General features: G+C 36.6%; 1 protein-coding gene across 6 annotated transcripts in view; it reads left to right on the top strand.

Moving 5' to 3' along the window:
* The window catches only part of ACAP2 (ArfGAP with coiled-coil, ankyrin repeat and PH domains 2), a 158,779-nt gene that overhangs the window by 83,723 nt on the left and 50,445 nt on the right, over positions 1–24,611 (top strand). For all 6 annotated transcript variants that reach the window (XM_059920803.1, XM_059920801.1, XM_059920804.1 and 3 more), the window contains 3 exons: positions 10,871–10,929; positions 19,052–19,235; positions 23,404–23,448. In XM_059920803.1, the coding sequence (XP_059776786.1) occupies positions 10,871–10,929; positions 19,052–19,235; positions 23,404–23,448 (288 nt within the window). The remainder of the gene's footprint in view (positions 1–10,870; positions 10,930–19,051; positions 19,236–23,403; positions 23,449–24,611) is intronic.

The following is a 24,611-nucleotide window of genomic DNA, read 5'->3' as shown; positions in this document are numbered from 1 at the left end:
TTTATATGGGCAATTAATATATGACAAAGGAGGCAAGAGTACACAGTGGGGGAAAGGCAGACTCTTCAATAAATGGTGTTAGGAAAACTGGGCAGCTACATGCAAAAGAATCAGACGACTACATTCTCACACCATATACAAAAATAAACTCAAAATGGATTAAAGACTTAAATGTAAGATCTGAAACCATAAAACTTCTAGAAGGAAACATAGGCAGTATGCTCTTTGACATCTGTCTTAGCAATATTTTTTTGGCTATGTCTCCACAGTCAAGGGAAACAAAAGCAAAGATAAGCAAATGGGACTACATGAAACTAAAAAAGCTTTTATACAGTGAAGGAAGCCATGAACAAAATGAAAAGGCAGCCTACTGAATGGGAGAAGATGTTTGCAAATGTTATATCCAACAAGGGGTCAATATCCCAAATATACAAGGAACTCATACAACTCAGCATCAAAAAAAACCCCAAATACCCCAATTAAAAAAATGGGCAGAGGACCTGAATAGACATTTTTCTAAAGAAGGCATACAGATGGTCAACAGGCACATGAAAAAATGGTTACCATCACTAGTCATCAGGGAAATGCAAATCAAAACCACAATGAGATAATCACCTCACATTTGTCAGAATGGCTGTTATCTAAATGTTAACAAGTAACAAGCATTGATGAGGATGTGGAGACACGTGAATCCTTGCGTGCTGTTGATGGGAATATAAATTGATACAGCCACTATGGAAAACAGTATGGAAATTCCTCAAAAAACAAAAAGTAAAACTACCATATGGTCCAGCAAGTTCACTCTTGGGTACTTAACCAAAGAAAACAAAAACACTAATTAGAAAAGATATATACACCCCTGTGTTCATTGCAGCATTATTCACAATAGGCAAGATATGGAAGCAATCTAAGTGCCTATCAATAGGTGAATGGATGAAGGAGGTGTGGTGTATATATGTATAGTATATATACAATGAAATATTATTCAGCCATAAAAAAGAATGAAACCTTGCCATTTGTGACAAATGGGGTGGACCTAGAGGGTATTAAAGTTATTTTCAAATTTAAATGTAACAAAATTGATTCCTTGTGGTGTACAGTTTTATGAGTTTTGACAAATGCATACAGTTGGGTCTCCATACCTCAATCAAGATGCAGTTTCATTAACTCTAGAAATACTATTATTAACCCATTGTTAGTCACCCTTTCCTTCCTCTCCCTACCATTGTAAATTGCTGATTCGATATCCATCCTATAGTTCTGCCTTTTCCTAAATGTCATATAACTGGACTCACTCAGTTTGTACCCTTTTGAATATGACTTATTTATCAAAATGCATTGAGATTCATGTATGTGGTTGCATGTATTAATAGTTCTTTCTTTTTTATTGCTGAGTAGTATTCCATTGTGTAGATATACTATAGTTTGTTTCTCCAAGGACATTTAGGTTGTGTCCAATTTTTGGCAATTAGGAATGAAACTGCTAAAAAACATTTGTATACAGATTTTGTTATGAACCTAAGTTTTCATTTCTCTTGGGCAAATACCTAGGATTGGGGTTGCTAGGTTTTATGTAAAGTTAGCTTTAACTTTATAGGATAGGGGAGGTTTTTCACTATAGATTCTATTTCTTTAATTCTGTTTAGGTTTCTTTTTTTTTTTTGGCCACGCCATGTGGCTTGTGGGATCTCAGTTCCGTGACCAGGGATTGAACCCAGGCCACGGCAGTAAAAGCCCAGAATCCTAACCATTAGGCCACCAGGGAACTCTGTTTAGGTTTCTGATATCTTCTTTTTAAAAAATTTTTTTATTGAAGTATAGTTGATTTACAAAGTTGTATTAGTTTCTGGTATACAGCAAAGTGATTCAGCTATGTGTGTGTGTGTGTGTGTGTGTATATATATATATATATATATATATATATATATATTCTTTTTCACATTCTTTTCCACTATGGTTTATTACAGAATATTCAATATAGTTCCCTGTGCTATACAGTAGTACCTTGTTGTTATCCATCCTATATGTAATAGTTTGCATCTGCTAATCCCGAACTCTCAATCCTTCCCTCCCCCACCTCCCCTCCTCCTTGGTAACCACAAGTCTATTCTCTATGTCTGTGAGTCTGTTTCTGTTTCATAGATAAATTCATTTGTGTCATATTTTAGATTCCACATATAAGTGATATCATATAATATTTGTCTTTCTCTGGCTGACTTCACTTAGTATGATAATCTCTAAGTTCACCCATATTGCTGCAAATGGCATTCTTTCATTCCTTCTTATGGCTGAGTAGTATTCCACGTATCCATTCATCTGTCGATGGACATTTAGGTTGCTTCCATGTCTTAGCTATTGTAGATAGCGCTGCTATGAACATTGGGGTGCATGTATCTTTTCAAATTAGAGTTTTCTCTGGAAGTATGCCCAGGAGGGAGATTGCTGGATCATATGGCAACTCTATTTTTAGTTTTTTAAGGAACCTCCATACTGTTTTCCCTAGTGGCTGCAGCAATTTACGTTCCTACCAACAATGTAGGAGGGTTCCCTTTTCTCTACACCCTCTCCAGCATTTATTATTTGTAGACTTTTTAATGATGGCCATTCTGACTGGTGTGAAGTGAGACCTCATTGTAGTTTTTTTTTTTAATGTCTGAAACATTTATATTAACATATTTCCATACATATTTCCATACAAATACAAATATAAGATTTTTAGAAATTTCATGTAATGTCTGAAACATTTATATTAACATGTTTCCATACAAATAACCCAATGAAAGTTTAGTATTAGTTGTTTTGTTTGTTTTTTTATACTGCAGGCTCTTATTAGGCATCAGTTTTATACACATCAGTGTATACATGTCAATCCCAATCGCCCAATTCAGCACACCACCATCCCCACCCCACCGCAGTTTTCACCCCTTGGTGTCCATATGTCCATTCTCTACATCTGTGTCTCAACTTCTGCCCTGCAAACTGGCTCATCTGTACCATTTTTCTAGGTTCCGCATACATGCATTAATATACGATATTTGTTTTTCTCTTTCTGACTTACTTCACTCTGTATGACAGTCTCTAGATCCATCCACGTCTCAACAAATGACTCAATTTCGTTTCTTTTTATGGCTGAGTAATATTCCATTGTATATATGTACCACATCTTCTTTATCCATTCGTCTGTTGATGGGCATTTAGGTTGCTTCCATGACCCGGCTATTGTAAATAGTGCTGCAATGAACATTCGGGTGCATGTGTCTTTTTGAATTACGGTTTTCTCTGGGTATATGCCCAGTAGTGGGATTGCTGGGTCATATGGTAATTCTATTTTTAGTTTTTTAAGGAACCTCCATATTGTTCTCCATAGTGGCTGTATCAATTTACATTCCCACCAACAGTGCAAGAGGGTTCCCTTTTCACCACACCCTCTCCAGCATTTGTTGTTTGTAGATTTTCTGATGATGCCCATTCTAACAGGAGTGAGGTGATACCTCATTGTAGTTTTGATTTGCATTTCTCTAATAATTAGTGATGTTGAGCATCTTTTCATGTGCTTCGTGGCCGTCTGTATGTCTTCTTTGGAGAAATGTCTATTTAGGTCTTCTGCCCATTTTTGGATTGGGGTGTTTGTTTCTTTGATATTGAGCTGAATGAGCTGTTTATATATTTTGGAGATTAATCCTTTGTCCGTTGATTCATTTGCAAATATTTTCTCCCATTCTGAGGGTTGTCTTTTCGTCTTGTTTATGGTTTCCTTTGCTGTGCAAAAGCTTTGAAGTTTCATTAAGTCCCACTTGTTTATTTTTGTTTTTATTTCCATTACTCTAGGAGGTGGATCAAAAAAGATCTTGCTGTGATTTATGTCAAAGAGTGTTCTTCCTATGTTTTCCTCTAAGAGTTTTATAGTGTCCGGTCTTATATTTAGGTCTCTAATTCATTTTGAGTTTATTTTTGTGTATGGTGTTAGGGAGTATTCTAATTTCATTCTTTTACATGTAGCTGTCCAGTTTTCCCAGCACCACTTATTGAAGAGACTGTCTTTTCTCCATTGTATATCTTTGCCTCCTTTGTCATAGATTAGTTGACCATAGGTGCGTGGGTTAATGTCTGGGCTTTCTATCTTGTTCCATTGATCTATGTTTCTGTTTTTGTGCCAGTACCATATTGTCTTAATTACTGTAGCTTTGTAGTATAGTCTGAAGTCAGGGAGTCTGATTCCTCCAGCTCCATTTTTTTGCCTCAAGACTGCTTTGCCTATTCGGGGTCTTTTGTGTCTCCATACAAATTTTAAGATGATTTGTTCTAGCTCCATAAAAAATGCCATTGGTAATTTGATAGGGATTGCATTGAATCTGTAGATTGCTTTGGGTAGTATACTCATTTTCACAATGTTGATTCTTCCAATCCAAGAACATGGTATATCTCTCCATCTGTTGGTATCATCTTTAATTTCTTTCATCAGTGTCTTATAGTTTTCTGCATACAGGTCTTTTGTCTCCCTAGGTAGGTTTATTCCTAGGTATTTTATTCTTTTTGTTGCAATGGTAAATGGGAGTGTTTCCATAATTTCTCTTTCAGATTTTTCATCATTAGTGTATAGGAATGCAAGAGATTTCTGTGCATTAATTTTGTATCCTGCAACTTTACCATATTCATTAATTAGCTCTAGCAGTTTTCTGGTGGCAGTTTTAGGATTCTCTATGTATAGTATCATGTCATCCGCAAACAGTGACAGTTTTACTTCTTCTTTTCCAATTTGTATTCCTTTTATTTCTTTTTCTTCTCTGATTGCTGTGGCTAGGACTTCCAAAACTATGTTGAATAATAGTGGTGAGAGTGGACATCCTTGTCTCGTTCCTGATCTTAGAGGAAATGCTTTCAGTTTTTCACCATTGAGAATGATGTTTGCTGTGGGTTTGTCATATATGGCCTTTATTATGTTGAGGTAGGTTCCCTCTATGCCCACTTTCTGGAGAGTTTTTATCAGAAATGGGTGTTGAATTTTGTCAAAAGCTGTTTCTGCATCTATTGAGATGATCATATGGTTTTTATTCTTCAATTTGTTAATATGGTGTATCACATTGATTGATTTGCGTATATTGAAGAATCCTTGCATCCCTGGGATAAATCCCACTTGATCGTGGTGTATGATCCTTTTAATGTGTTGTTGGATTCTGTTTGCTAGTATTTTGTTGAGGATTTTTGCATCTATATTCATCAGTGATATTGGTCTGTAATTTTCTTTTTTTGTAGTGTCTTTGTCTGGTTTTGGTATCAGGGTGATGGTGGCCTCATAGAATGAGTTTGGGAGTGTTCCTTCCTCTGCAATTTTTTGGAAGAGTTTGAGAAGGATGGGTGTTAGCTCTTCTCTAAATGTTTGATAGAATTCACCTGTGAAGCCATCTGGTCCTGGACTTTTGTTTGTTGGAAGATTTTTAATCACAGTTTCAATTTCATTACTTGTGATTGGTCTGTTCATATTTTCTATTTCTTCCTGGTTCAGTCTTGGAAGGTTATACCTTTCTAAGAATTTGTCCATTTCTTCCAGGTTGTCCATTTTATTGGCATAAAGTTGCTTGTAGTAGTCTCTTAGGATGCTTTGTATTTCTGCGGTGTCTGTTGTAACTTCTCCTTTTTCATTTCTGATTTTATTGATTTGAGTCCTCTCCCTCTTTTTCTTGATGAGTCTGGCTAATGGCTTATCAATTTTGTTTATCTTCTCAAAGAACCAACTTTTAGTTTTATTGATCTTTGCTATTGTTTTCTTTGTTTCTATTTCATTTATTTCTGCTCTGATCTTTATGATTTCTTTCCTTCTGCTAACTTTGGGTTTTGTTTGTTCTTCTTTCTCTAGTTTCTTTAAGTGTAAGGTTAGATTGTTTACTTGAGCTTTTTCTTGTTTCTTTAGGTAGGCTTGTATAGCTATAAACTTCCCTCTTAGAACTGCTTTTGCTGCATCCCATAGGTTTTGGGTCGTCGTGTTTTCATTGTCATTTGTCTCTAGGTATTTTTTTATTTCCTCTTTGATTTCTTCAGTGATCTCTTGGTTATTTAGTAACGTATTGTTTAGCCTCCATGTGTTTGTCCTTTTTACGTTTTTTTCCCTGTAATTCATTTCTAATCTCATAGCGTTGTGGTCAGAAAAGATGCTTGATATGATTTCAATTTTCTTAAATTTACTGAGGCTTGATTTGTGACCCAAGATGTGATCTATCTTGGAGAATGTTCCGTGCGCACTTGAGAAGAACGTGTAATCTGCTGTTTTTGGATGGAATGTCCGATATATATCAATTAAATCTATCTGGTCTATTGTGTCATTTAAAGCTTCTGTTTCCTTATTTATTTTCATTTTGGATGATCTGTCCATTGGTGTAAGTGAGGTGTTAAAGTCCCCCACTATTATTGTGTTACTGTCGATTTCCTCTTTTATAGCTGTTAGCAGTTGCCTTATGTATTGAGGTGCTCCTATGTTGGGTGCATATATATTTATAATTGTTATATCTTCTTCTTGGATTGATCCCTGGATCATTATGTAGTGTCCTTCCTTGTCTCTTGTAACATTCTTTATTTTAAAGTCTATTTTATCTGATATGAGTATAGCTACTCCAGCTTTCTTTTGATTTCCATTTGCATGGAATATCTTTTTCCATCCCCTCACTTTCAGTCTGTATGTGTCCCTAGGTCTAAAGTGGGTCTCTTGTAGACAGCATATATATGGGTCCTGTTTTTGTATCCATTCAGCCAGTCTATGTCTTTTGGTTGGGGCATTTAATCCATTCACGTTTAAGGTAATTATCGATATGTATGTCCCTATGACCATTTTCTTAATTGGTTTGGGTTTGTTTTTGTAGGTCCTTTTCTTCTCTTGTGTTTCCCACTTAGAGAAGTTCCTTTAGCATTTGTTGTAGAGCTGGTTTGGTGGTGCTGAATTCTCTTAGCTTTTGCTTGTCTGTAAAGCTTTTGATTTCTCCATCAAATCTAAATGAGATCCTTGCCGGGTAGAGTAATCTTGGTTGTAGGTTCTTCCCTTTCATCACTTTAAGTATATCATGCCACTCCCTTCTGGCTTGCAGAGTTTCTGCTGAGAAATCAGCTGTTAACCTTATGGGAGTTCCCTTGTATGTTATTTGTTGTTTTTCCCTTGCTGCTTTCAATAATTTTTCTTTGTCTTTAATTTTTGCCACTTTGATTACTATGTGTCTCGGCGTGTTTCTCCTTGGGTTTATCCTGTATGGGACTCTCTGCGCTTCCTGGACTTGGGTGGCTATTTCCTTTCCCATGTTAGGGAAGTTTTCGACTATAATCTCTTCAAATATTTTCTCTGGTCCTTTCTCTCTCTCTTCTCCTTCTGGGACCCCTATAATGCGAATGTTGTTGCGTTTAATGTTGTCCCAGAGGTCTCTTAGGCTGTCTTCATTTCTTTTCATTCTTTTTTCTTTAGTCTGTTCCGCAGCAGTGAATTCCATCATTCTGTCTTCCAGGTCACTTATCCGTTCTTCTGCCTCAGTTATTCTGCTATTGATTCCTTCTAGTGTAGTTTTCATTTCAGTTATTGTATTGGTCATCTCTGTTTGTTTGTTCTTTAATTCTTCTAGGTCTTTGTTAATCATTTCTTGCATCTTCTCAATCTTTGCCTCCATTCTTATTCCAAGGTCCTGGATCATCTTCACTATCATTATTCTGAATTCTTTTTCTGGAAGGTTGCCTATCTCCACTTCATTTAGTTGTTTTTCTGGGGTTTTTTCTTGTTCCTTCATCTGGTACATAGCCCTCTGCCTTTTCATCTTCTCTATCTTTCTGTAACTGTGGTTTTTGGTCCACAGGCTGCAGGATTATAGTTTTTCTTGCTTCTGTTGTCTGCCCTCTGGTGGTTGAGGCTATCTAAGAGGCTTGATGGGAGGCTCTGGTGGTGGGTAGAGCTGACTGTTGCTGTGGCGGTCAGAGCTCAGTAAAACCTTAATCCACTTGACTGTTGATGGGTGGGGCTGGGTTCCCTCCCTGTTGCTGTGGCGGTCAGAGCTCAGTAAAACCTTAATCCACTTGACTGTTGATGGGTGGGGCTGGGTTCCCTCCCTGTTGGCTGTTTTGCCTGAGGCAACCCAACACTGGAGCCTACCCGTGCTCTTTGGTGGGGTTAATGGCAGACTCTGGGAGGGCTCACGCCAAGGAGAACTTCCCAGAACCTCTGCTGCCAGTGTCCTTATCCCCACGGTGAAACAGAGCCACCACTCGCCTCTGCAGGAGACCCCCCAACACCAGCAGGTAGGTCTGGTTCAGTCTCCCCCAGGCTCACTGCTCCTTCCCCTGGGTCCTGATGCACACATTACTTTGTGTGTGCCCTCCAAGAGTGGGGTCTCTGTTTCCCCCAGTCCCGTCAAAGTCCTGCAATCCAATTCCCACTAGGCTTCAAAGTCTGATTCTCTAGGAATTCCTCCTCCCGTTGCCTGACCCCCAGGTTGGGAAGCCTGACGTGGGGCTCAGAACCTTTACTCCAGTGGGTGGACTTCTGTGGTATAAGTGTTCGCCAGTCTGTGAGTCAGCCACCCAGCAGTTATGGGGCTTGATTTTACTCTGATTGCGCCCCTCCTACCGTCTCACTGTGGCTTCTCCTCTGTCCTTGGACGTGGGGTATCCTCCTTGGTGAAGTCCAGGGTCTTCCTGTCAATGATTGTCCAGCAGCCCGTTGTGATTCTGGTGCTCTCGCAAGAGGGAGTGACAGCACGTCCTTCTACTCCGCCATCTTGGTTAATCTCTCGATGCCAGGGTTCTTAATTCACTCGCGCCACTACCCGGCCCTGCTCTGCTGTCGCCTTCTCAGCACTCTGCAGTCGCCTTCTCAGCCCTTGCAGTCTCGGCTGGCCGCCGGCTCCGGGGACCTTTGCCGTCAGCCGTCCTCATTGTAGTTTTGATTTGCATTTATCTAATAATTAGAGAAGTTGAGCATCTTTTCATGTACCTATTGGCCATCTGTATGTTTTCTTTGGAGAAATGTCTGTTTAGGTCTTCTGCCCATTTTTTGATTTGTTTGTTTGTTTTTTTGTTGTTGAGTTGTATGAGCTGTTTGTATATTTTGGAAATTAAGCCCTCGTCAGTCGCAACATTTGCAAATTTTTTCTCCCAGTCTGTAGGTTGTCTTTTCATTTTGTTCATGGTTTCCTTTGCTGTTCAAAAGCTTCTAAGTTTGATTAGATCCCATTTGTTTATTTTTGCTTTTATTTCTATTGCCTTGGGAAACTCCCCTAAGAAAACGTTGCTACAGTTGAGCTTTGTTAGTTTTTGTCCTTCAAAGTATTTCCCCATCTCATCTATTGAATTTATCAGCATAAAATTGTTCCCCTGATTATCCTTTTTTAATATCTGTAGAATCTGTGGTGAAGTCATCTCTCTCCTTTTTATTTTTATTTTATTTTTTTTTTTAAACTTTAGTCTTTTTTTTTTTAATGTATTTTTTTAAACACATTGTTTACTTTGTCTATTTATTTATTTATTTTTGGCTGTGTTGGGTCTTCGTCTCTGTGCGAGGGCTTTCTCTAGTTGTGGCAAGCGGGGGCCACTCTTCATCATGGTGCGCGGGCCTCTCACTATCGCGGCCTCTCTTGTTGCGGAGCACAGGCTCCAAACGCGCAGGCTCAGTAATTGTGGCTCACGGGCCTAGCTGCTCCATGGCATGTGGGATCCTCCCAGACCAGGGCTCGAACCCGTGTGCCCTGCATTGGCAGGCAGACTCTCAACCACTGCGCCACCAGGGAAGCCTCTCCTTTTTATTGTATGAAATTTGTGTCTTCTTTCTTCCTGATCACTTTGGTTGTGGGTTTATCTATTTTAGGTCTTTTTAAAGAACTAGCTTTAGGTTTCATTGGGTTTTGGCTATTGATTTTGTTTTCTATTTAGTTGCCTTCCAATCTGATCTTCATTATTTCCTTTCTTCTGCTTAATTTGGGTTTAATACTTTGGGATTAACATAATACAAAACTGTTTTTCCTTTGGAAGTGAATTGACAGATTTTGAAACCCTGTACTCAGTCCAGGTTTTGTGTGTGTGTGTGTGTGTTTGGCATTTAGGCAAGGACGTAAGACTTTGCTAATAGTAAGATTCCGTAGAGATTGAATTTTTTTAGTACTGCTTTTAGTTAGTTGAAGGACATAAGGTTTTCTTTTTGTTTTTAATATTTATTTTTCTGCCTCTTCATCTGACATGTGTTTCAAATTCTGAATGAAGTGTATCTGTAAATTATGAAAGTACTTGGAATTCCCATGCCAAGCCCTGTGAAATTTACCACACAGAGTTAAATATGTGGCATCCGTTAAGTGGCGTAAAATATTGTCATGAGAAATAAAATTTTATTCTCATCTTTAATCTTAGCAATAATTTAACCTGAAGGGCTATGTAATATTTACTTGAATTCTGAATTTAAGACATTTAAATCCACAGGTCTTCCTAGATGAGAAACCTCTAACTAAGGTATAAGGCAGTTCTAGAATTGTTTTCATTTGTTTTTTTTTAATATATTAGAGTAAGAAATTTCTGTGGTGGATAGAGTAGAATTTGTATTACTCTTTTAGGTTGTCTTCCAAAGCCTGAATTAGAATCAAGGAAATAAATTGCTCTACTGATTGAAGATTGTATTTAAATATTAATGCACATTTCATTCCTCTGTAAATAGAAGTAATTTTATTTTTTAAACAGATGAAATTGGCTTGAAAATCAGTTTGTTTCTTTTTTAAATATTTCTTATGCAATGTTCAGTAAGAAATGTAGGTGTTATTAGAATTGGAACATTGCTGGAAGGATGTAATATTTACAGAACTACATGAAAATTATTTTCTTTGTTTACTTTTCTAATTGTTTAATGTTCCTTCTTTTCTTTTAGATCCTATTTGACCAAACTCAGAGATCGATTAAGGCACAGCTTCAGAACTTTGTCAAAGAGTAAGTCAGTTGCAGTGAAAAGAAAAGAAAAGCAACCAGTTAATGATCGCATCTGGGAGTTGGTATCTTTTGAGAGAACTTAGAAACATGACTTAGTGAAAATATGGGAGTTTTTGTGTGTTTTTTGCTTTGTGAAATTTATATTGCATTTTTTCCTGAATTACTCTGTAAAGGAGTCAGACTTCATGCCTTTCAGTGAATCATTTATACTATGAAATTTGTGTTCAGGATACATAGTTCAAATTGTTACAGACTAAAAAAAAATTTTTAATGTAAATAAATAACCTAATGATCTTTAAAAAATCAAAGCAGATCCCAAAAGTGGTTGAAATACTATCAGTTATTCTAGTTGTCTCAATATGGTATTTTCTTTGTAGAGAAGATAATAGAATATATGAGAATGAGTGATGAAGGTGCATAATAAGTAATGAAAGCAAACCTTTTGTGTCACATTCATCACATTTTATATGTGAAATAAAATGAAACTAGAAATAAAAAAATTATCTGAACTTCCCAGTTAGGAACGTTTTCCTTTTCCACATTAATAATTTCACTTTATGTCTTTTAATTCCTGACTGAGAATATATTAAATTACAGATAAAGTTGATTATGATATAGTATTCAGATGTTAAAAGCTATAAATAGTGGCAGATCTCATGAACATAATGCACTTCTGTTTTAGTAGGTTAGAATTTGTTGTTCTGGAGGTGATGTCTTGCAGATCATTTATAAATCACTTCAAAATAGACTAATATTCAGAATGTCCTTATAGAGTGTATACATGAAAATTTATGGCTTCTTATTAAAGTCTTTGCTAGGTACACGTTATTATTATTGTTATTATTTTAAAGTCATTTGTCTTCAAGTTACTTTGCCTAATTCCTTGGTAGAAAAAGTAAAAGGATGTTATATATTTACCTAAGATCATTAATGAATCAGGGTTTCAGATTTTCAGACTACTGAAATGGATACTGTTGCTCTTTACTGGTACATAATTCTTTTAGAAAGCATTATGTGTGTGTGTTTTAAGAATATATTCATGTCCTTTGGCCTTCTAATTTTCTTCAACAATAAATGAATGTTGTTTCTTAAAGTGTGGTCTGTAGACCACCGTAACAGTGAAATCAAGGGCGTGTCTTAAGAAAATCCCTCAGATTTCTAGGGCTTATCCTGAAAACACAAAGAATTGTAATCTCTGGTAGAGGACCCTTGGAGCTTGCATTTTTTTTTTTTTTTTTTAAATTTATTTATTTATTTATTTATTTTTGGCTGTGTTGGGTCTTCGTTTCTGTGAGAGGGCTTTCTCTAGTTGCGGCAAGCGGGGACCACTCTTCATTGCGGTGCGCGGGCCTTTCACCGTCGCGGGCTCTCTCATTACGGGGCACAGGCTCCAGATGCGCAGGCTCAGTAGTTGTGGCTCACGGGCCTAGTTGCTCCGCGGCATGTGGGATCTTCCCAGACCAGGGCTCGAACCCGTGTCCCCTGCATTGGCACGCAGATTCTCAACCACTGCGCCACCAGGGAAGCCCGGAGCTTGCATTTTTAACAAGCTCCCTATGGTATATACTACTGTTTAAAAATCATTTGGTCATTCTTTTTTTTTTTTTTTCTAATTTATTGGGGTATAGTTGCTTTACAATGTTGTGTTAGTTCTGCTGTATAGCGAAGTGAATCAGCTATATGTATACATATATCCCCTCTTTTTTGGATTTCCTTCCCTTTTAGGTCACCACAGAGTATTAAGTAGAGTTCCCTGTGCTATACAGCATGTTCTCATTAGTTACCTATTTTATACATATTACTGTATATATGTCAATCCCAATCTCCCAATTCACCCCACACCCCCCTGCCCCACCTTGGTGTCCATATGTTTTTTCTTTTGGTGTCCATATTTTTTTTCTCTATGTCTATGTCTCTATTTCTGCCTTGCAGATAGGTTCATCTGTACCATTTTTCTAGATTCCACATATATGTGTTAATACATGATATTTGTTTTTCTCTTTCTGACTTACTTCACTCTGTATGACAGTCTCTAGGTCCATCCACATCGCTACAAATGACCCAATTTCATTCCTTTTTATGGCTGAGTAATTTTCCATTGTATATATGTACCACATCTTTATCCATTCATCTGTCAGTGGACATTTAGGTTGCTTCCATGACCTGGCTATTGTAAATAGTGCTGCAGTGAATATTGGGGTGCATCTGTCTTTTTGAATTATGGTTTTCTCTGGGTATATGCCCAGTAGTGGGATTGCTGGGTCATATGCTAATTCTGTTTTTAGTCTTTTAAGGAACCGTCATACTGTTCTCCATAGTGGGTGTATCAATTTACATTTCCACCAACAGTTGCAAAACGGTTCCCTTTTCTTCACACCCTCTCCAGCATTTACTGTTTGTAGATTTTTTGGTGATGGCCATTCTAACTGGTGTGAAGTGATACCTCATTGTAGTTTTGATTTGCATTTCTCTAATAATTAGTGATATTGAGCATCTTTTCATGTGCCTCTTGGCCATCTGTATGTCTTCTTTGGAGGAATGTCTATTTAGGTCTTCTGCCCATTTTTTGATTGCGTTGTTTGTTTTTTTGATATTGAGATGCATGAGCTATTTGTAATTTTTGGAGATTAATCCCTTGTCCGTTGCTTCGTTTGTAAATATTTTCTCTCATTCTGTGGGTTGTCTTTTCGTCTTGTTTATGGTTTCCTTTGCTGTGCAAAAGCTTTTAAGTTTCATTAGGTCCCATTTCTTTGTTTTTATTTTTATTACTGAAGGAGGTGGGTCAAAAAAGGTCTTTCTGTGATTTATGTCAGAAAGTGTTCTTCCTATGTTTTCCTGTAAGAGTTTTATAGTGTCCGGTCTTACATTTAGGTCTTTAATCCATTTTGAGTTTATTTTTGTGTATGGTGTTAGGGAGTGTTCTAATTTCATTCTTTTACATGTAGCTGTCCAGTTTTCCCAGCACCACTTATTAAAGAGACTGTCTTTTCTCCACTGTATATTCTTGCCTCCTTTGTCATAGATTAGGTAACCATAGGTGCATGGGTTTATCTCTGGGGTTTCTGTCCTGTTCCATTGATCTATATTTCTGTTTTTGTGCCAGTACCATACTCTCTTGATTACTCTAGCTTTGTAGTATAGTCTGAAGTTAGGGAGCCTGATTCCTCCAGCTCCATTTTTCTTTCTCAAGATTGCTTTGGCTATTCGAGATCTTTTGTGTCTCCATACAAATTGTGCAATTTTTTGTTCTAGTTCTGTGAAAAATGCCATTGGTAATTTGATAGGAATTGCATTGAATCTGTAGATGGCTTTGGGTAGTATAGTCATTTTCACAATATTGATTCTTCCAATCCAAGGACATGGTATATCTCTCCATCTGTTTGTGTCATCTTTGATTTCTTTCATCAGTGTCTTGTAGTTTTCTGCATACAGGTCTTTTACCTCCTTAGGTAGGTTTATTCCTAGGTATTTTATTCTTTTTGTTGCAATGGTGAATGGGATTATTTCCTTAATTTCTCTTTCTGATCTTTCGTTGTTAGTGTATAGGAATGCAAGAGATTTCTGTGCATAAATTTTGTATCCTGCCACTTTACCAAATTCATTGATTAGCTCTAGTAGTTTTCTGGTGGCATCTTTAGGATCTTCTACGTATAGTATCCTGTCATTTGAAAAGTGACAGTTTTACTTCTTCTTTTCCAATTTGTATTCCTTTTATTTCTTTTTCTTCTCTGATTGCTGTGGCTAGGACTTCCAAAACTATGTTGAATAATAGTTGTGAGAGTGGACATCCTTGTCTTCTTCCTGATCTTAGAAGAAATGCTTTCAGTTTTTCACCATTGAGAATGATGTTTACTGTGGGTTTGTCAGATATGGCCTTTATTATGTTGAGGTAGGTTCCCTCTATGCCCACTTTCTGGAGAGTTTTTATCATAAATGGGTGTTGAATTTTGTCAAAAGCTTTTTCTGCATCTATTGAGATGATCATATGGTTTTTGTTCTTCAGTTTGTTAATATGGTGTATCACATTGATTGGTTTGCGTATATTGAAGAATCCTTGCATCCCTGGGATAAATCGCACTTGATCATGGTGTATGATCCTTTTAATATGTTGTTGGATTCTGTTTGCTAGTATTTTGTTGAGGATTTTTGCATCTATATTCATCAGTGATATTGGTCTGTAATTCTCTGTTTTTGTGATATCTTTGTCTGGTTTTGGTATCAGGGTGATGGTGGACTTGTAGAATGAGCTTCAGAGTGTTCCTCTCTCTGCAGTTTTTTGGAATAGTTTGAGAAGGGTAGGCGTTAGCTGTTCTCTAAATGTTTGATAGAATTCACCTGTGAAGCCATCTGGTCCTGGACTTTTGTTTGTTGGAAACTTTTAAATCAGTTTCAATTTCATTACATGTGATTGGTCTGTTTATATTTTCTATTTCTTCCCTGTTCAGTCTTGGAAGGTTATACCTTTCTAAGAATTTTTCCATTTCTTCCAAGTTATCCATTTTATTGGCATATAGTTGCTTGAAGTAGACTATTACGATCATTTGTATTTCTTCGATGTCCATTGTAACCTCTCCTTTTTCATTTCTAATTTTATTGATTTGAGTCTTCTCCCTCTTTTTTTTTGATGAGTCTGGCTAAAAGTTTATCAATTTTGTTTATCTTCTCAAGGAACCAGCTGTTAGTTTTATTGATCTTTGCTATTGTTTTCTTTGTTTCTGTTTCATTTATTTCTGCTCTGATCTTTATGATTTCTTTCCTTCTATTAACGTTGGTTTTTTTTGCTTTGTTTTTTGTTTTGTTTTGTTCTTCTTTCTCTAGTCCATTTAGGTGTAAGGTTAGATAGTTTATTTGAGATTTTTCATGTTTCTTGAGGTAGGATTGTATTGCTGTAAACTTCCCTCTTAGAATTGCTTTTGCTGCATACCGTAGGTTTTGGGTTGCACTTTTGTTGTCATTTGTCTCTAGGTATTTTTTGATTTCCTCTTTGATTTCTTCAGTGATCTCTTGGTTATTTAGTAGCATATTGTTTAGCCTCTCTGTGTTTGTGTTTTTTTACAGTTTTTTTCCTGTAATTGGTTTCTAGTCTCTTAGCGTTGTGGTCGGAAAAGATGCTTGATACGATTTCAATTTTCTTAAATTTACTGAGGCTTGATTTGTTACCCAATATGTGATCTATCCTGGAGACTGTTCCGTGTACACTTGAGAAGAAAGTGTATTCTGCTGCTTTTGGATGGAATGTCCTATAAATATCAATTAAATCGATCTTGTTTAAAGCTTGTGTTTCCATGTTAATTTTCTGGATAATCTGTCTGTTGGTGTAAATGAAGTGTTAAAGTCCCCCACTATTATTGCGTTACTGTCAATTTCCTCTTTTATGGCTGTTAACATTTGCCTTATGTATTGAGGTGCTCCTATGTTGGGTGCATGTATATTTGTAATTGTTATATCTTCTTCTTGGATTGATCCCTTTATCATTATGTAGTGTTCTTCCTTGTCTCTTGTAACAGTCTGTATTTTAAAGTCTATCATATCTGATATGAATAAGTCTATCTCATCTGATATGAGTATTCCATGCAAATGGAAATCAAAATGTTTTGATTTCCATTTGCATGGAATATCTTTTTCCATCCCCTCACTTTCAGTCTGTATGTGTCCCTAGGTCTGAAGTGGGTCTCTTGTAGACAGCATATATATGGGTCTTGTTTTTGTATCCATTCAGCGAGCTTGTGTCTTTTGGTTGGAGCATTTAATCCATTCACATGTAAGGTAATTATCGATATGTAAGTTCTGTTACCTTTTTCTTAATTGTTTTGGGTTGTTTTTCTAGGTCTTTTTCTGCTCTTGTGTTTCCGGCTTAGAGGAGTTCCCTTAACATTTGTTGTAGAGTTGGTTTGGTGGTTCTGAAGTCTCTTAGCTTTTGCTTGTCTGTAAAGCTTTTGATTTCTCTGTTGAATCTGAGTGAGATCCTTGCTGGGTAGATTAATCTTGGTTGTAGGTTTTTCCCTTTCATCACTTTAAATATATCCTGCCACTCCAATGTGGCCTGCATAGTTTCTGTTGAAAAATCAGCTGATAACCTTATGGGGATTCCCTTGTATGTTCTTTTTTGCTTTTTCCTTGCTGCTTAATATTTTTTCTTTGTATTTAATTTTTCTTAGTGTGATTAATATGTCTTGGTGTGTTTTTCCTTGGGTTTATACCGTATGGGACTCTCTGCGCTTCCTGGACTTGATTGACTATTTCCTTTCCCATGTTAGGGATGTTTTCAACTATAGTCTCTTCAGATATTTTCTCAGACCCTTTCTCTTTCTCTTCTTCCTCTGGGACCTCTATAATTTGAATGTAGGTGTGTTTAACGTTGTCCCAGAGGTCTCTGAGACTGTCCTTAATTCTTTTCATTCTTTTTTCTTTATTCTGCTCCGCGGCAGTTATTTCCACCATTCTGTCTCCTAGCTTACTTATCCGTTCTTCTGCCTCAGTTATTCTGCTATTGACTCCTTCTAGAGTATTTTTAATTTCAGTTATTGTCTTGTTCATCACTGTTCTTTAGTTCTTCTAGGTCCTTGTTAAATGTTTCTTGTATTTTCTCCATTCTATTTCCAATATTTTGGATCATCTTTACTATCAGTACTCTGAATTCTTTTTCAGGTAGATTGCCTATTTCCTCTTCATTTGTTTGGTCTTGTGGGTTTTTACCTTGCTCCTTCATCTGCAACATATTTCTCTGTCTTCTCATTTTGTTTTACTTACTGTGTTTGGGGTCTCCTTTCCACAGGCGGCAGGGTTGTAGTTCCTCTTGCTTCTGGTGTCTGCCCCCAGTGGGTGAGGTTGGTCCAGTGGCTTGTGTAGGCTTCTTGGTGTGGGGTACTGGTGCCTGTGTTCTGGTGGCTGGAGCTGTATCTTGTCCCTCTGATTGGCAGGGCTGTGTCAGGTGATGTGTTTTGGGTTGTCTGTGAGCTTCGTATGACTTTAGGCAGCCTGTCTGCTAATGGGTGGGGTTGTGTTCCTGTCTTGCTAGTTGTTTGGTGTGAGGCATCCAGCACTGGAGCTTGCTGGCCCTTGGGTGGAGCCGGGTCTTGGTGTTGAGATGGAGACATCTAGGAGAGCTCTCACCTATTAATATTCCCTGGGGCTGGGAGTTATCTGGCGGTGCAGCGTCCTGGACTTGGCTCTCCCACCTCAGAAGCTCAGGCCCGACCCCTGGCCGGAGAACCAAGACCCTGCAAGCTGCACCACGCGAAAGAAAAAAAAAAAAAGAAAACGAACAAACAAAACCCCCAAGACAAATGGTAAAAGCAAAACCAAACAGACAAAAATACACAAAGAAACACACACACACACACAAAAACAGGAAAAAAAAAAAAAAAGAAAGGCAAGATGGACTTACCTGGTGATCCAGTGGGTAAGACTCCATGCTCCCAATGCAGGGAGCCTGGGTTCAGTCCCTGGTTGGGGAACTAAATCCCACATGCATGCCACAACTAAGAGTTTGCATACCGCAAGTAAGAGTCTGCAGGCTGCAATGAAGACCCCATGTGTCATAACTAAGACCCGGCGCAGCCAAAATAAATAAATAAATATTAAAAAACAACAACAACTTTACAGACTCACAGACTCAGAGAACAAACTTATGGTTATCAGGAGGGAAGGGTGGGGGAGGGATAGTTAGGGAGTTTGGGATTGACCAAAAAAAAAAAAAATGTATATAACTATATTATACACCTGTAACATATAATATTTTACATCAACCATACATCAGTTAAAGAAAATAAAAATAAATGTAAAAAACATAAAATAAAAATTATTTGGTTAAATATTAGTACATGTCCCAGAATTTGTCTTTAGAAAAATTAACTTTGCCTTTTATGTTTCTGTAATGTTAATTTGATAATTTATTTTCACATTAAATTGTATAGATTTAAGTAAGGAAATGCTAGCTGACTATATCAGGAATAGTATGTACTCATAAACTAATATATATGTTAGTTAGAAGAGCTATTGAGTGTCATTTGCAAATAAATAAATAAGTAGAGGAACATAAGAATTAAATTCTAAATGTTATTTTGGTAAAATTTTTGATCCAGATAGTTTTATGAAAGTTTCACTGTTTTAATTTTTTTAGAGATCTTAGAAAATTCAAAGATGCCAAGAAGCAGTTTGAAAAAGTCAGTGAAGAAAAAGAAAACGCATTAGTAAAAAATGCTCAAGTACAAAGAAACAAACAGCATGAAGTTGAAGAAGCCACAAACATTCTGACAGCAACAAGAAAATGTTTTCGACACATAGCCCTAGATTACGTACTTCAGGTATGTTTATTATATGTTTTCAAAAAATGCTTATTAAACGTGTTGTTACTTTTGAGTGATTGCACTCAAGGAAATAAATAATACTATTTCTGTAGTTTAAAATTAAACCATGATTTTTTGTGAAAAATTTCCAGGTGTCTGGGTGTTTGTGTATGCACTATATGTGTGTGCATGTGTATACCTTTAGTTCTGATTTCTTCCCCTGTTCACTTAACAGTATACTTCCCCCTTTCAAAATGTCATGAAAAGCGTTATTAATTGCTCTATTTTATTCTATGGAGATACTGTATCAATTTAATTAATATCCAGTTATCAGATATAGTGTTGCCAGTTTTTGCTGGCAATAGTGGAAGTATAATTTTCAATAATTGTAAATGATAATAAGATCTTTGTATACAAATCTTCTGTCACATTTCTGATAATTTGTTTAGAGTAGATTCTTAGAGGTACAAAGGCTCACCATATTGCCAAATGAAGAATATTTCTGGAAATAATGTTCTCATATTTGCATTAGGTGCTGCTTTTTAAAAGTAGAGATCGATATTTGGTAAGTTGCGAGGTGATCTGGGACAGGGGAGTTCCCATAGATTGTTGACTTAACAGTGGTCACAGATTATTTCTTTAAAAAATACTTAAGTAGGGCTTCCCTGGTGGCGCAGTGGTTAAGAATCTGCCTGCCAATGCAGGGCACACGGGTTCAAGCCCTGGTCTGGGAAGATCCCACATGCCGCGGGGCAACTAAGCCCGTGAGCCACAACTGCTGAGCCTGCGCGTCTGGAGCCTGCGCTCCTCAACAAGAGAGGCCCACGCACCGCGATGAAGAGTGGCCCCCACTCTCTGCAGCTGGAGAAAGCCCTCGCACAGAAACGAAGACCCAACATAGCCAAAAATAAATTAAAAAAAAAAAAAAAATACTTAAGTAAACATATTGCAAATTAGTGATTAAAAACTACTCAGGTAACTTTGCGAAAACAGTAGAAAATGACTTTTAAGATTTTTTTCTATTAAGTTCCTGTTCAGTAAGTGGGAAGTTAAATTTAAAAAAATGAAGTACACTCCAGTTATTAATGAAAGGCTTCTAGCATGGAGTAGTCTGTATTTCCTATCTCCTCTTATCTACCTCACATTTATACCACTTCCTGCAGTAGTATGAGTACTGAGTCTGCCTACCCCATTCTACTGAAATGGCTCATGTTAAGGTCTTATTCATTAGATATATTGTACTTTTTAACCAACTTGACTATGGTGTTTCACTGAAATAGTAGACCACACTCTCTTTCTTGAAACATACTTTTATCTTGATGTATCTTAAACCACTTGCAGGTCATCATCTTAATTTATGTTTCTTTTCAGTTTCCACCTTGGGTTTCTCTCCTTTGTCCACCTTTTCAATCTCTCTTTTAGGGTTCCATCTTTGGTCTTCCTGTTTTCTGACTTTATGATAATCCCTTACAGTTTAATCATGCCCTTTGCTTGAATTATCACCATATATAGGTGACAAATTATTTTTCTCAGCAGTACCTCATTCCTTTTGTGTCTAAAACTAAAATCTTTCTTCTTCTCAAATGACTTCGTATTGCCGTTACCATACTGAGTAGTGTCACCCTCTTAATCATAGAAATCAGAATTGGAGAATCATATCAGATCTTCTCCTCATTCTCAGCTACTATATCTAGCAGTCAAAATTGCCTTGAAAAGTTCTATGTACCTCTTAAACCTGTTCGTTCTCACTCTGCTGCAGCCCCAACACTAGTTCTTACTGCTTCTTGTCTAGAGTATTAAGATGTTCTCATAAAAATTGATCTTCCTTGTGTTGCTTTTAACCTGCCCATTAGCAATTCATTCTCTGTTCTGTGGTCAGAATTACTCAAGCTTTTCCAGGCAAAATGAATCATTCTTGTCTCTGTTTCCTCTGTGCTGCCATATTATTGTCATACACATTGCTGTTAGAGCACTTATCTCATTTATTGAAATTATTTATTTATATGTCTTTCCTACTCCTAGATTATATCCCTTCCCTCTAGTCCAGTGGTTAGAAAATAGATAGGTAATGTTTTTTGAAAGAATGAACAGCTTAATTTTAAATTTTATTTGGGAAGGGGGGAAGTTAGCTAAAATATTCATTATTTTCAAATTTACACATTATAAACTGTCCATTTCCTTTGATGTCCATCCAGTAGTTTTAAGTTAGGACCTCACCTCTCTTATAACTATTTGTTTGATTTTTCTAATGAGAACTGTTGTGTTATTTTATTATATGGCCAAAGTGTCTGTTTTAGAGAATAGTAAGTAATAAATATTCAGATTTATAGAGTTTGTCATGCTTTAGTTTCTCTAAATATTTGAATATACTTTTGTTTTTTCAAATGTATGCTGTTTTTCATTGTCAAACAGAGGCATTTTTAACATTTTGCTAAGCTTTTACTTAGAGCATTTGAAAGTTAATATTTTAGTTCTCAAAACTGAATAGACCTTGAAACAGACATGCAGAAGAAACTAGTGCTTAGGTAAACAAAGTTATTAGATTTTTCTTGGTTTGTTTTTACTTATTTATTTATTTATTTTTGGCTGCTTGGGTCTTCGTAGCAGCACGCCGGCTTTCTCTAGTTGCGTCAAGCAGGGGCTACTCTTCATTGCGGTGCACGGGCTTCTCATTGTGGTAGCTTCTCTTGTTGCAGAGCACAGACTCTAGGCACGTGGGCTTCAGTAGTTGTGGCATGCAGGCTCAGTAGTTGTGTCTCGCGGTCCCTAGAACACAGGCTCAGTAGTTGTGGCACACGGGCTTAGTTGCTCCGTGGCATGTGGGATCTTCCCAGAGCAGGGCTCGAACCCGTGTCCCCTGCATTGGCAGGCAGATTCTTAACTACTGCACCACCAGGGAATTCCCTATTGGTCTGTTTTTGTTTTCTGATCAGTGCTTTAAAATTATCTTATTAAACAACAGGCGGAATATTCAGTGTGAAGGACATATTAAAAAGATATTCTGTAACCTTTTGGAAATTTTAGCAAAGAGTGAATGATTCTTTTCTTGTGTAAACATTTTATTTCATTCAGCTGATATATAATAACAGACAAAAATAAAGTGTTTGTTGTGAATTTCTAGAGTTGGGAGAGATACCACAAAAGGCAACTTTTATAATTACTGATCTTTCAATAGTTTAGTCTAATTAAAATATTTATTTAAGGTCTATTAATTTGTTCAACAAATATTTCTGAGTGCTTAATATATACAACTTGGAGAATACAACTGGGAGTAAGGCACAACCTTGATCTCATGGAGCTTATGTTTTAGCTGGGGAAAAGAAATAAGTAAATAAAATATGAGGTAGTTATGAATACTATAAAGAAAATAAATAGGGTTGGTGTACTAAGGACTGCTTAAAGGCCTACTTTAGACCTTTGCGAGGAGATACTATTTAAGCTGGGACCTGATGGATAAGAGCCTTGTGCCCATCTGGGCAGAAAATCATGACACGAGGACAGAACAAATAGTACAAAGGCATTGAGGTGGGAGTACTCTTGGGTTGTGGTTGGACCACAGAAAAGGGGAAAGTACTGTAATAGAAAATTAGGTGGGAGAGGTAGCAGGAGCCTCTTCACAAAGGGCCTTGTAGGCTGCAGTAGGGAGTTGCAAAGTTTTAATACAGACGTACATGATCTTATTTATTGTTTGAAAAGATCACTCTGGTTGCTGTGTGGAGAATGAAGTGTCAAGAGTCAAGAGTGGAAACAGAGACTAGTTCATAGACTATTGTAGCAGTCAGGAAAAGATATGGTGGTGGTTGGTGGTAGTGGTAAAAATGATTAGAATTTGTATTAAGGATGTATGTTGAAAGAGCAATTAGATAAGGAGGGTGGAGAGAAGACGGAATTCTAAGAAATTCAGAAGTTTATCAAGGTGATAGTTTTATCAGTACAGTACAATTTTAGGGTTTGAACATGGCCAGTTTTTCTTTAAGTTGAAAAAGTGGATGAGAGTTTCATTGGTATGTTTGTCTTAACTGTTTTTGCAAAAAGCAGGTCAAAAGGTGAAAAACTTAAACTTTGTTTTCATTTACTTTTCTGGAAAAGTATTAAACCATTAGAATAAGCAAATTTTACAATATTGCATTCTGGATTAGTTTTTAAAATAATGCATAGGTGATTAACCAAGTGCATTTTCCCTCAGATTAATGTCCTTCAATCAAAACGGAGATCAGAAATCCTGAAATCAGTAAGATATTTATTGAAATGATGTTCTAAATATTTTAATATGAAGTTAAATGTATGCATTTAAGTGTTTAAAATAGCACCATATATGTGTGTGTATATGTGTATTTATTTATTGACTTATTTATTTATTCCAGGTTCATAATTAATCTTCTTAATGATGTTTTTGTACTTCTTGTATGTCACTTAACCACTTTTTTTGGTCTCCTTTATGTTATAGTTATTTACATGTGTCTCATCTATTATTACACTGTAATCTCCTTAAAGCAGACAGTTAAATAATTTGAGATTGAGGGCATACATAGTGTCATTTTACAGAATTTTTCCCTTTGGGCTGTTGATGGTGTATCAGCTTTTTGGAGTGCAGGTAGAAAACAAACGAGATGAAATTTGAAGGATGGCATGGCAACAGTGATTTTTTATTTGCCCATTTTTCGTCTTAAAGCTAACAAGGAGGTGGGCAGAGGATGATAGTCATATATACATTACACTCTTTTATATTTTGAGAACCTTAGAAATAATTTCTCCTCTCTGATTTTATTCACTGAAGTTTTTTTGTGTTTTTTTTTTCTCAAAGGATCTACAGAAATTGCTTTTGATCCTTGTCCACACCTAGGTTTTTCCTAAATTCTCTGTTAATATTTATGTTATTTCTTATCAGATGAGTACATTATACTTCCTGTTTACCTCCACCACCTTTTCCAGATTGAGAGTAATGTATGTTAATTGTAGAAAATTGGAAAATAAAATATATGAAGGAAGAATAAAAATACTTATAAATGCTACTACCAAGAGAGAACCACTATTAATATCTTGGTGTAATCTTTGTCATTTTTCTCTGTTTGTGTGCATGCGCCTGTTTGTGTGTGTACGTGAACATGTATATACACCTCTTAAAATTCCATTTAATTTTTAAAAACAAAATAGGAATCATTCCTACATACTGTTCTATAATTTTGTTTTTTCACTAATACACTCCAAAATCATCATGTGTCATTAAATATTTTTTTATTTAATGATGACTTTTGTGGCCAGGTAGAATTCTACCATATGAATACAGTAGGGGTGAGCAAACATTTTTTTTGAAGGGCCGGGTAGTAAATATATTAGGTTTTGGAGGCCATATGGTCTGTGTTGCAACTACTCAACTGTGCTATTGTAATAGGA

Source organism: Balaenoptera ricei, chromosome 4, assembly GCF_028023285.1.
Source record: "Balaenoptera ricei isolate mBalRic1 chromosome 4, mBalRic1.hap2, whole genome shotgun sequence".
NCBI classification, from domain to species: Eukaryota; Metazoa; Chordata; class Mammalia; order Artiodactyla; family Balaenopteridae; genus Balaenoptera; species Balaenoptera ricei.
The sequence above is the reverse complement of the archived record's forward strand: the minus strand, read 5'-3'. Positions and strand labels throughout refer to the sequence as shown.